A 12,539-nucleotide genomic window follows, 5' to 3' on the forward strand; every position below is an offset into this window, starting at 1 on the left:
TAACAACTTAACAACTTGTAGCTGACTTTTGATGCTCTATTTTCTTGTGGGGGAAAAAAAAAAGCAAGAGAGTTGGTGAGAAGAAGCTTCTAAATAACAAGGGAGAATCCAACGTCTCAGACGTTACCGCCAGTACAATCAACCCAATATAAAACGAAATTACAATCAATATTTTCTACACAAACAGTACTAACCATGGATTATTATAAAAAAAAAATAATAATAATAAATAAATAAATAAAAGTTGAACCTCAACCTTGGGGATCCCACCGTCCCGCCTCTAAAGTTTTGTGAGGAAAATAAATCGCAAGATGTGCCCCCAACAGGTCAGGAAACAAGAGCTGTCTGTACACTGCACCTACAAGGAGTCCAATTCCATGTCTCAGGAATCGAACCCCCACATTGGACTGCCAACAAGGCGTGAGATAATCTCACTCCTGTCCTTTGTACCACTGACCTATGCCCCGGGGAGCAATACGAACCATGAATTGATAACATGCAAAGTGGCTTTGGGCAAGGGATGAAAGTAAACGTGTCAATGAAAACATGAATCGACATGAAAACATTCAACTGAATCCATTTGATATATGACTCTGCAGAAGCACCCCAGATCCGAGTGCAGACTGCAAACTTTGACATCAACCCAGCATATTTAAGGTGTCTTTGATTAAACCACCCGTTTCCATTGAACTAGTTATGCCTTCTTCCATTTTTCTTCTTGGTTTTGCTTGACCAACTTCTGTCAGTAGGTCCGATGTCACATTCATTATGTGACCAGTTAGAATGATACTTCTCATCGTAAGAAACTGCCTCTCCATCAACCAATGGTTCCCCTAAAGAGTAAATATGTCCTGATTAAATCATAAGATCAACTTACATAGCAATACAAGTTAGGCCAAATATGCTAGGACGAGATGGGAGACTCAAAACATAAAAAATAGTATAAACATGAAGACAAATCACATTGCACCTGTATGTATTATGGTTTATCTGAACGAGACCAACAATATACCTGTTATTCGAGTATTTTCCTATCTTCCTATCAATGTCATCTTATAGATCATTAACTCCAAAATTGAACTTTCAAATTAAGCAAATATTGAATGCACAATGTGATAAAGATATAGAAATAGCCAGGTATACGTTTTGGATGGACTATGGAGAGAAAATAAACATCCATCAAGGCAGATTATTTTTTGAAGGAAACTAACAACATATAAAGTTAAAATGGCCACTTGAACCCCAATATCACAACTAAACGTTAGCATAAGGATCCATATGCCTACTTGACCCCAATTGAGATTGAGCAGCCTTGCCCCTACCACTTGCTGGCAAATCCCACCAATCTTCACATCTTTATCCGTCTAGAGGTCTAATCAACTTGTTTCTCGCTTGAACCATAAACTAGTTGGCAAAAAAGTGGCTCTTCTTAAATAAACAAATTAAGAAAGCATTATGATGGAAATTCTAATGGATATTATTTTCAAAGACTTACGAATATTAGATAATTATTTTAGGGAAAGAAATTTGGATTCGCTTTGAGGATTTCTCTGTGTTTGATTTATTTCCTTTCCACAGTTTCCAGGTATCATTTATAGGATTTTTTTTTATTTTTTGTACTATTATTATTATTTTTAAGTCTTGTAGCTTTCTTTATCTACAGGGGTTTCAAGTATATATAGCAGTACAGTTTTCCCATGAGGAGAATATTGAATATCGATATCAAGAATTGAGTTATTGAAACTTACCCTCCGATTCCAAAATAGACCTTTCAAGTCAAGTTCCTCTTAAAAATATGAGTAGTGCTTATCTGCTAAATCAATTGAACACAACCTTAACAGCATATATTGGTAAAATATTTTTCAATCTCGTCGATCATCAAGGTTTCAATTAGCAAGGACCATTGATAAATTAAACTGTGACAATATTTTTAGAAAGAAAGAATATAATCAGAAAGAGCTTGAAGTACCTCCATATCCATCTTCATCAGGATACAAGTAAGAGTCTGGCAAAATCCATTTTACACCTGGGAGGGCTGCAAAGGAGTAGTATTATTTGTATTAACAAGTTATTGGCATGATTGATGAGTTGGATTAGACGACATTCGAGAGCACGGTATAATACTGATTACCAAGTAAGCACTATATGTTCAAAAATTTTAATACTAAAACAAAAGCAAGAAAAATTAGATAGTACTCCAGAAAATTTACATTTGATCTTATGAGTCAGATTCTCCGGGACTTTACAGCTAAATGCATAGTAATATTTGGTTGAAACTGAGTATATAGATTTCTTTGCTGCCTCTTCACTGCTCAAAATACCATATGACATTAATATTTAACTACAAAACATACATTAAATTGAAAAACAAAAGCCCCATTTGTATTATGAAACTCACTAAAAGAGGACAAATATATACAGAAAACATAAACTAAAAAAAAAATATTTTTTCCTTGATAATTTGGAGAAAAAACTTTACCTTCCAAGAGCCATAGAGAGTGTGGTTATGTAATGGTGAATAATTTGGTCTCTTTGTGGGTAATTATGAGGGGGTGAGTGCGTGACAACGAGCCAGTGTTGATAATCACAGCCGCTGACAAGTGATTCAACTCGAGGCAACTCGGAGGACGCCTGCGGCGAGTCGGTGGAGAAGAAGCGTCGACTGTAATGGCAACGTGACGGAGAGTGGGGGTGAAAATTGGAATCTTTGAGCTTTGCCGTTCGCAGAATGACTCTCAGCATGATGGTTTTGGCCCGAACACGAACTCCACTCGCGAATTACAAGGTCATCAATAAAGCCCAAAATAAAATCAAAAGGAGAGAGAGCATCTTTGACTATTACCTTCAACTCGAACTAAGGAACAAAACATCGAAGAGCGTCATAAATTAACAATACTTCAGTTAGATGGATTGTTCACAGCTTGAACAATATTCAAGCAATCAGATTCAATCTCATGGTTGCAGACATCTCCCAAATGGCCAAGCGCAACATAGGGGCACAATTCTTGACGAGCGAGGTTGTCGATTATAATATTAGAACCAGCAAAATATTGGCCAAAGGGATTGTTATAAATTTCTTTATTATTTATGTTTTTTCACTGTCAAAAGTTTTATCAGAAATTCACTATAATTAATAGTAATTATGTGTGTATGTATATAACCTTAGAAACTAAATTGTAGATAAATAGCAATCCAAAGAATGTGTCAACACATGAAAATGGGCTTCAATCGAATAATCTTGTTGCTCAAGCTACTTGAGCGTCAGGCGAGCGACAATCTTTGTAGAAAATATGTAGGTACTACTAGAGTGGTCAGCTAGTGGCAGGTTAGCGAAATGTGGCAACTTTTCTTTTCATTCCTTAATTTTGATTTCTTCAAGACCATTTCATTTAAAACTCTAGAATTTTGATTACATTACAACAAATCTCCACCTTAAACCAAATTTTAACACAATGATTTCCAAAAAATACATATCCAAAATAAACACCACTCCTCTTCCAAACAAACCTAATAGGCTAGATCAATGACAAACACTAACTAAATTTAAGAACGCTCAAACTTAGCAATGAAAATTAGTTTTGTCATCATATCAATATGATTATCCTTAGTATCAACTTTTGCTCACTACAATATAACCACGAGCAATCACTTAAAGATTTCTTCAACCGTGCAGAAGTTGTTGAATTCATCCAAACAAAACTCCAACCCATTGTCTATGCATAGACATTTCGCCTGCTTTCTAATATGCTTTTTTATTATTGTTTTTCACTCCTTGAAGGTCCCAAACACGTCATTCTTTTGTTTCAAGAAGAATACTGGAACTTTGCTGGAGAAATCATCAATTACTGTCAACAAATAATGAGCATCTCTTTTTGAAGGCACCCCTGACCAGTCCCCAAATATTTGAATGGATATATTCAAGTATCCCCTTCGTGTTGTGTCTTCCTTTAGTGAATTTGACTCTTTTCTATTTTTCAAATATACAATGCTCAGAAAACTTCATCTTACTGGTCTTCTATCCATCAAGAGTTTCCTCCTACTGAATTATGTCATATTTATCTCACTCATATACCTAAGTCGCATATGCCAAAGTTTAGTAACTTTTTCATCAATAAAAAAAGAAGTAGAAACTGTTTCATCTCCTATAATTCTGGAATCAAGCAAAATATACAACTGTGTAGAGTTTTTCTATCCCTTCATGATAACAAGAGCGCTTCGACTTACCTTAAAAACTCCACATTCGTCAGTGTATTTATTACCCTTTGAATCAAATGTACTCAAAGATATGAGATTTCACTTCAGTTCTGGAACATGCCTGAAGTTTGTAAGCATTCTGGTAATGCCATCAAACATTCTCATTCTCACTGTACCAATTTCAAATCTGGTAACGCCATCGAACATTCTCATTCTCACTGTACCAATTTCGACAATTTTGCAAGGCCTTTTGTTTCTCATAATCATTGCACCTCTCAAAACTCTTTCATATGTTGTAAAATAGTCATTGTTGGGACACATATGAAAAGTACATACCGAGTCAAGAATCCATTCCTCACAAAGTTTAGAATCCATGTTCTAAATCACAAAAAGCTCTCGTTCACTTTACCCATCTTCCACGACACCAGCCTTCACTGTATTAACAAGTTTCTTTCCCTTTTCGATAGTACTAGTAGCTTTATTTTCGTTTTTCAGTAAATAGCAATCAGCTCTAATATATCCCTTCTTCTTACAGTAATGACATACTTTCTTCACATGTTTAAATTTCGATCTGTGCCTTATACTCCTACCAAGATTCCTATCTTTATTTTTCCCACGAACAATAAAGCCTTCAGCCTGACTTCTAGATTATCCAGCAAGATGTCTCATCTTCTCCTTAGATAGTAAAGCATCATAGACCTCTTTCATAGTAAGAGTATCTCGACTATAAAGAATAGTATATCTAAAAGTCACATACGATAGCGACAATTAACACAATAACATTAACGCCAGATCCTTTTCATCATACTTAACCTCCAATGTTTCCAAATCAGCCACAATTTCTTTGAACATAGTTAAGTGATAATCTGATAATGCTTCCTCGGACATCTGGTGAGAATACGAGCCCTATTTTCAAGTGTAACTTGCTGGTCAAACTGTTTGTCATACAAAGTTGCTTCAATTTCAATCACTACGCAGCGATACTTTTCTCTTTTAGAACATCCTGAAGAATTTGATTTGATAGATATAGATGAATTTGGATTGGGCTTTTCAATCCCTACACTGCTTTTCATCCAAGCTTTCAGGTTGAAGGCATCTTATCAATGCTAAGAAAGGCTTTCTCCAAATCCATTTGCATGAGAATTGCTCTCATCTTTACTTGCCATAAAGTAAATTTTGTGTTCCGATCCAGTAACAGAATATCATATTTTTGTTACCATGAGAAATAATCAACATGGTTGCGATACCACTTATTATGAATTGATCGCAAGATAATGACAATAATGAAGAGCAAAATGTGGAAACCCAAGATGGGAAAAATTCACAGAGAAAATAGGAGAAATACACTATAATCAATAATAATTGTGTTTACAATAAGTTTTCAATACTTACAATTAAGATCTGAAACTCTCAAAATGTTGTATGAGTATATATATATGAAAAAAACGTAAAAAGGGGCTTGGGCCGCATAATCATGTCGCTTGGGCAACAGGCAAGTGACAGTCCTTTTACATTAATATCCTTCCCAATAAACCTCTTTGGCCTAAATTCGCTTGGTTTCTCCCACAGTGCAGGTTTTCTTCCAATAGTCCATACGTTGACCAACACTCTTGTTCCTTTCTAAATGTCATAGCCAGCAACTTTGCAGTGTTCTTAGGATAATCGTGGCACCAACATTGGTGCCACAGAGTGCAGAGACATGGTTTCTTTGACGATGGACTCTATGTAAGGTAATTTGGTAAGCTTGGTATGTCCTTTTCTTGTACCTACGTGTTCTGGCCTATAACCTGATCAAGCTAGTCAGTTGCCTTGTTGAATATTTTCGGCTTCTTTAGGAGCCTGATATAGCCCATTCCATAGTCACCGCTGAACTCTCCGTCCCTCTAGTAAGCAAATCCTAAAGTATTGTAAGCTCTTTGTAACCGCATTCATTAACAGGAATAAAAATTTTCGTGAGTTTTTATCTTGTGAGATTTATTCATTTTCCCTATAATCTTCCGCTACGACAGCGACCCCAAAAATATCAAAGGAAGAAGAATGAAATCAAAAGAGAAATGGTAACTACATATTGTGGGAGAAAGAGAAAGAATTTACCAAATGGATCTAATTTTGGATAAATAAAAAATTCTTTCTCACTTTCCACTTGGAATAAAATGGAAATGAATGAGACATGAGATGTGAACAATGGAGGTAAACTTGAGGAGTTGAAAGGGGGAGGAAAAAAAAGCATTAAGGTCGTTGTTGATAACTCTTTGAGAGGTTGAACATTTTTATAATTGCAATGGTCTGGATGTTTCATAGAGCCTTAAAAATTATTTTGACATCAAATTGCTTGCTTTTAGTACGTTTTACGTGCTGGAGAGTATTTCGATCACGTCTCGCCTTATATGCCTACTCTATTATTTGCAATTCTAATAGAGTGGATTTGAATAGATGATATAATATATTTTTAATATGTCATGTTGCATTAAAATCTCGACAAAGCTTTGCCTATTTAAACTTTGGTCAAAATTTGATATCTAGCACAACACTTTGCAACTAAGTTCTTTTATTCTCAAGGAGATTATGAATGGAAATATGACTTTTGGTGACTTGATAAATTTCAATCTCATTACTCTTTTCGTTTACTGGTTTTCAAGTTCGAAAAGAAAGAAAAAGCATTTATATCGTCAGCATGATTCATGATATTAATGCTTAAAACTTTTTTCATGTGTATCGTAGTAAATTGGTTGCTTTTTTTAATCCTACCTACACCGATCGACTTCCTTGGAAGGGTTCACAGAGAAATATTTTAAAATTTAATCAACATGAAGTCCTTTTCCCTATTACTAGAAATATCATCTCATTTTTAGGACTTTCTTATTTTCCTATTTATTTGCTCTAACCTCAGTCATCTTAATATTAATGTACTCTTTATTGCCCCGAATTAGTGATTTGAATAATGAATAGTCAACAAGATGAAATATTCCTACAAAAGCAACTTCTCTTTTATTGGGATATCTTCGAAAGTTATAATTATGTATCTAATAGAGCTAAATAGGCATTTGAATGTTGACAAGCTCTTCTTGTTTCTCTGTAATGTTTTTTCCTTCATCTTCTTGTAGGTTTAGAGTTGGGGATTGTAGAAGAGAAATAACAAGCACCTAAATGTGTTGGAAACAACATTCAAATCTTTTTAAACAAACTAAATTGTGGGTGGGAGTGTTTTTAGAGTTGATGGTTCGAAAATCGAGTGTGTAACTTTATCACGGGACTGCTATACCTTAACTTGATGCCTTCATTTTGTTCTTTCTTCTCCCTATAATGAACAAGGTTATGAAAGGATTTTTATTTTTCTTTGATTTTTTTGAGTCATCATTGCAAGATATTTATTGTTCATAACCTTGAACAACTAATGCATCGGGATAATAACTTTTTTGTTTAACCAAATACATTTTTGATTTATGAATGTCGCCATCTAGTTGAAAATTGTGCTTCAAAAGTTGGGTGAGTAATGAAATTACATCCATAGTTTGTTAAAAGTTATTCAATGAGTTAATGTGATTTTTTAAATAATTTTATGCTTTGTTTGGATGACTAATCGTACGAATTGTTTGAACTTGCAAATAATGGACTCTTTTCTCCGTGTATATTTATTCTTACAAGGACATTGTTGATGGGTGGATTCAACGAACAACGATAATTTTTTACAATTTGCTTGCAGGTCTTTCTTGTGTCCATTTTATTGAATTTCAATTTATAAAGTAATGTTGTGCATGTCCCTTCAACAACCATCGTACACTTATATTTAACATTCATCAACTAATGTACAACGTACATTTTTCTCACTAATTCTTATACAGGTGCCAATAAAAGTGGTATACTGATTCAACATGTTTTACTAATGTTCTTCGCGCTTTAGTCAATATTTCGAGGAAACCACTTACTTTTCTTGACTTGACATGTGCATGTGGCTCTATCTCTTATTAGTGACCTTAGAAGCCAAATTTAAAATTAAGACTATAAATTATGTAACTTGATACATGGATAATAACTCTACATTATTGATTTTGATCAATCATTTTGAACTTGATCCTCGTCTCCAACCATTTCACCATTTCCATAGTTCTCTCGTCCGCATATAATCAAAACAATGTCTAGCAGAATTATGAAAAGATTTAAGGAAGAAAATATTTTCTTATTCACATTCATATAAAGAGATACATATATATACATAGTTAGAGCTCTATATTAGGAAAATTTACAAATTAGGAATCTCTATAATTACCCTCTATTAATCATGCCTAACTTGTTACAAATATAATCAACTCGAGTCCAAGTTAGAGCTTTTGTGAAAATATCTCCTAATCGTTCTCCAATTTTCACATATCCTGTAGAGATTAAATTTTTCTGCATCTTCTCACAAACGAAATGATAGCCAATCTCAATATGCTTAGTTCGCTTGTGGAACACAGGATTAGAAGCAATATGAAGAACAACTTGATTGTTATACCACAACTTTGCTGGTATTGAAACCTTAAGACCAACTTTAATTAAGAGCTGATATATCCACATTATCTCATATACAGACTGTGTTATAGCTCTATATTCTGATTCTGCACTGGATCGGGACACAATATTTTGCTTTTTACTTTTCCATGGGACCAGATTTTCTCCAACAAAAACATAGTAGCCAGTAGCGGATCTGTGATCAATCTTGGAATCTATCCAATCTACATCTGAAAAGCATTCGATGTGAGTGTGTCCATGATTTATGTACAGTATCTCACATCCAGGAGCTCCCTTTAAATAACACAGGATCTGTTCTAAAGCTGCTCCATGGTGAACTATTGGGGATGACATGAATTGACTTACAACACTGACAAAATATGTAATATCAGGTAGTTCAATTCCAAACCAGTCTTCTATACTTTCCAGGATCTTCAAATAAATCACCATCTTTGATAAGTTGCAAATTGGAAAGCATTGGTGCACCTGTTGACTTAGCTACCAACTTTTCTATCTCAATTAACAAGTCAAGCACATATTTTCTCTGAGATAAGAAAATACCTTTCTTGCCTCTTGTTACTTCAACTCCCAATAAATACTTCGTAACTCCTAAATCTTTCGTATGAAATCGAGCGTGAAGAAAGGAATTTAGAGATGAGATTCCCATATTATCACTGTCAGTAATAACAGTATCATTAACATACACAACAAGGAAAATAATGTCGGAACGTTTGTAGAAGACTAAGTGGTCAAACTCGCTTTTTTGCATTCCAAACTTTTCCATTGCCTGACTAAGTTTTTCAAACCAAGCACGTGGACATTGTTTAAAGCCATATAAGGACTTTCAAAGATGATACATGTTCTCATACTTCCCCTGAGCAACAAACCTAGGTGGTTGCTCGATATAAACTTCCTCTTGGAGATTACCATATAAGAAAGCATTTTTAATATCTAATTGATGTAAAAGCCAATTATGAGTAGCTACCAAAGAAGTGAATAAACGGATAGATCTTAATTTAGCTACAGGGGAGAAAGTGTCTAAATAATTCACACCATAAGTCTGAGCATAGCTTTTAACCACAAGACATGCTTTAAGTCTAGACATTGATCCATCAGAATTGAATTGACTGCAAACACCCACTTTCATCCAATAGTCTACAGGTAAAGTTACTAAATCTCAAGTACCATTAGCATCTAAAACGCTAATCTCCTCTATCATAGCATCACGCCAACCTGTATGGAATAAGGCTTCATAAACAGTTTTTGGTAGAGTCACAGAGTCTATGGAGGCAACAAAAGAACAAAAAGAAGAGGACAAGTGATTATAAAAAAATTGATGAAATAGGATAAGTGCAATGTTGTTTACCTTTGCGAAGAGTGATAGATAGATCAAGATCACTGGACACTGGATCCGATGCCGAAGAGGAGTCAAGTGCAAACATGCATCAGGATGGTTTTGACATTTGGAATACACCTGGTGAATATGTGGTGGTGGTGTAAGAACTAGTGTAGAAGCAACATTATTGGACTGGTAAGTGACCTGATAAATCAACAGATCATCATCCTCATCCTTACTGGAAGAAGTATAAGAAGTGGGAAAGAAAGGAATATGTTCCAAAAGGGTGACATCAGCTGATACAAGATACTTGTTAAAACTCGGACAATAGCTTCGGTACCCTTTTTGTAGACGAGAGTAACCCAAAAAAATGCATCTTAAGGATTTGATGTCTAATTTAGTTACATGGGGATGAACATCACGAGCATAACAAGTGCTACCAAATATTATAGGTTCAATAGAAAATAAGGGTTTAGTAGGGAAAATGACACTATAAGGCGTCTCAACATGAAGAACAAATGAAGGCATTCGATTAATCAAGAAACAGGTTGTGGACACTGCATCAACCCAAAATTGTCGTTGGAACGAGAGTGCCCTAGCTATTTCAAGAAAATGTTTATTTTTCCTTTCAACCACTACATTCTGAGAGGGTATGTCAATAGACAAGGATTATGAAGAATACCATTCCAAAGTGTGTAAGTTTGGAAATAATCGGAAAAGTATTCTTTGGCATTATCACTTCACAATGTATGTAACATTAAATTGTGTTTTAATTTTAGCACAAAAGGCACTAAAATGAGAAACTTATTCAGACTGATTTTTCATTAAATAAAGCCAAGTCACGCAAGAAAAATCATCAACAAAGGTAACAAATTATCAAAATTCAGTTTTGGATACAACAAAACAAGGACCCTTAACATCTGAATGAACTAACTGAAAAAGAAAACTGGCTCTTTTATTGACTCGATGAACTGAAGACAAACGATAATGTTTTGCAAACCGACAATACTCACAATCTAAAGATGATACATTCTGAAATTGAGAACATAATTTCTTAAACAACGATAAAGATGGATGTCCCAACCAACAATGAGCTTCAAAGGGAGTTGAGAAACCTGAACACGCAATGGACTTGGGCACCTGTGTATCCAGAACATAGAAGCCACTTGATTCATGTCCTTTATCAATAATCTTTTCGTCATAAGATCCTAAAAAAGATAGTAGTCAGGAAAAAAAGAGACACAACAATTTAAGGTCTAAGTAAGTTTGCTCACAGACTTTAAATTAAATGAAAATTATGGTAAACTTAAGACGAATGATAAGAAAATTAATGGAGTTGGATTAATAGTGCTAGAATCAAGAATTGAATGTGTAGAATCTTTAGCTAAAGTAACATTGGAAGGAGATTTTTGTGGCTGAAAAGTGGAAAAAAGATTAGGATTACCTGTCATATGATATGTGGCACCATAATCAATGACCACTTTGAGAAAGATGAGAGAAGACATGTATTAGGTTTACCTGTCTCAGCAAGAGTAGACATAAAGTGAGATGAATTTTTCAATGTTTCTTGGTACTGAGTGAATTTGGCAAATTCATCTGTAGAAACGATAATTGTTTGCTCAGAAGATGGATGGGTGTAGCAGTAGTGACTGTGATATGAGTTGAGTGAGACTTCAGAGATTTATTGTGCAATTTTCGGCACGAGTATTTGGTATGACCCAGCTCATGATAGTAGTAACATACAACTCTCCTTCGGTCTGACTTCGATTAACCCGACTACTTGTACCCTACCTCTTGTATTACCTCTACCACTACGATTGAAAAGAGTACTAGAAGGCTGAACAAATGACGCAGTAGGAGTACTAGTATCTGTACGAAGTACTCTAGTAAAGATTTCTTATAGAGATGTAATTTCAGCACCAGAGAGAATATGTGATTAAATAGTCTTAAACTGAGGATTAAGACCAGCTAGAAAACTCATTACAACCATTTACTTTCGCTAAGCTAGTTGAACTTTAACATCCGGATTAAAAGGTAGCAAGACATTCAGTTCTTCATAGGTCTATTTGAAATTCATAGAATAAGCGTAGAGAGACTGATCTTGTGTTCAGCACGGTAAAACCCCTTATAGACTTCATAAATGCGTGACATATTTCATTTCCCAAAGTACATAAATTCTAAATAGTCCATCAATTCTTTAACATACTCACAATGATTAATCAGAACGACTATCTCGGTGTTAATGGAATTACGAATTTATAAGAATAACCGGACATCATCTCGTAGCCATGTCTACATATTATCCTTTGGTGGATCTTCAGTAAAATGATTGTCCATAGAAATACTTCGCAAATAAATTTGAACTGTCTTACACCAATCTAAATAATTTGGATTATCCAACTTATGCTCCGTGATTTTGGACATCACTAGAATGACATCGATCACAGCTAAATACTTTTGCTTGGCCATAGGAATAAAACACAATATCCAAATTACAAATTAAAAACCCAATCAATAAAAG

General features: G+C 34.7%; 2 protein-coding genes across 5 annotated transcripts; both read right to left on the reverse strand.

Annotated features, from left to right (window-relative positions):
• Positions 1-72: 72 nt before the first annotated feature.
• Positions 73-3,054, reverse strand: LOC111378841 (multiple organellar RNA editing factor 7, mitochondrial). Of its 4 annotated transcripts, none has more exons than XM_023002114.1 (5): positions 2,480-3,054; positions 2,211-2,308; positions 1,970-2,035; positions 1,749-1,810; positions 749-833 (listed from the first exon to the last, which is right to left on the reverse strand). In XM_023002114.1, exons 1-4 carry the CDS (start codon positions 2,740-2,742, stop codon positions 1,788-1,790), a joined length of 450 nt encoding a protein of 149 aa, XP_022857882.1. In that variant the 5' UTR covers positions 2,743-3,054; the 3' UTR covers positions 749-833; positions 1,749-1,787. The 4 variants fall into 4 exon arrangements, with proteins under 4 accessions (XP_022857879.1, XP_022857880.1, XP_022857882.1 ...); XM_023002113.1 differs by having other exon boundaries at positions 1,749-1,813; XM_023002111.1 differs by lacking the exon at positions 1,749-1,810 and having other exon boundaries at positions 73-833; positions 2,480-3,051.
• A 6,805-nt stretch (positions 3,055-9,859) lies between these two features.
• LOC111378835 lies at positions 9,860-12,008 on the reverse strand. Its single transcript, XM_023002105.1, has 5 exons — positions 11,984-12,008; positions 11,791-11,887; positions 11,537-11,667; positions 10,916-11,226; positions 9,860-10,660 (listed from the first exon to the last, which is right to left on the reverse strand). The coding sequence occupies exons 1-5, from the start codon at positions 12,006-12,008 to the stop codon at positions 9,860-9,862; spliced, it is 1,365 nt and encodes a 454-aa protein (XP_022857873.1).
• Positions 12,009-12,539: the final 531 nt, after the last annotated feature.

Source organism: Olea europaea, unplaced genomic scaffold (genome assembly GCF_002742605.1).
Source record: "Olea europaea var. sylvestris unplaced genomic scaffold, O_europaea_v1 scaffold188, whole genome shotgun sequence".
NCBI classification, from domain to species: Eukaryota; Viridiplantae; Streptophyta; class Magnoliopsida; order Lamiales; family Oleaceae; genus Olea; species Olea europaea.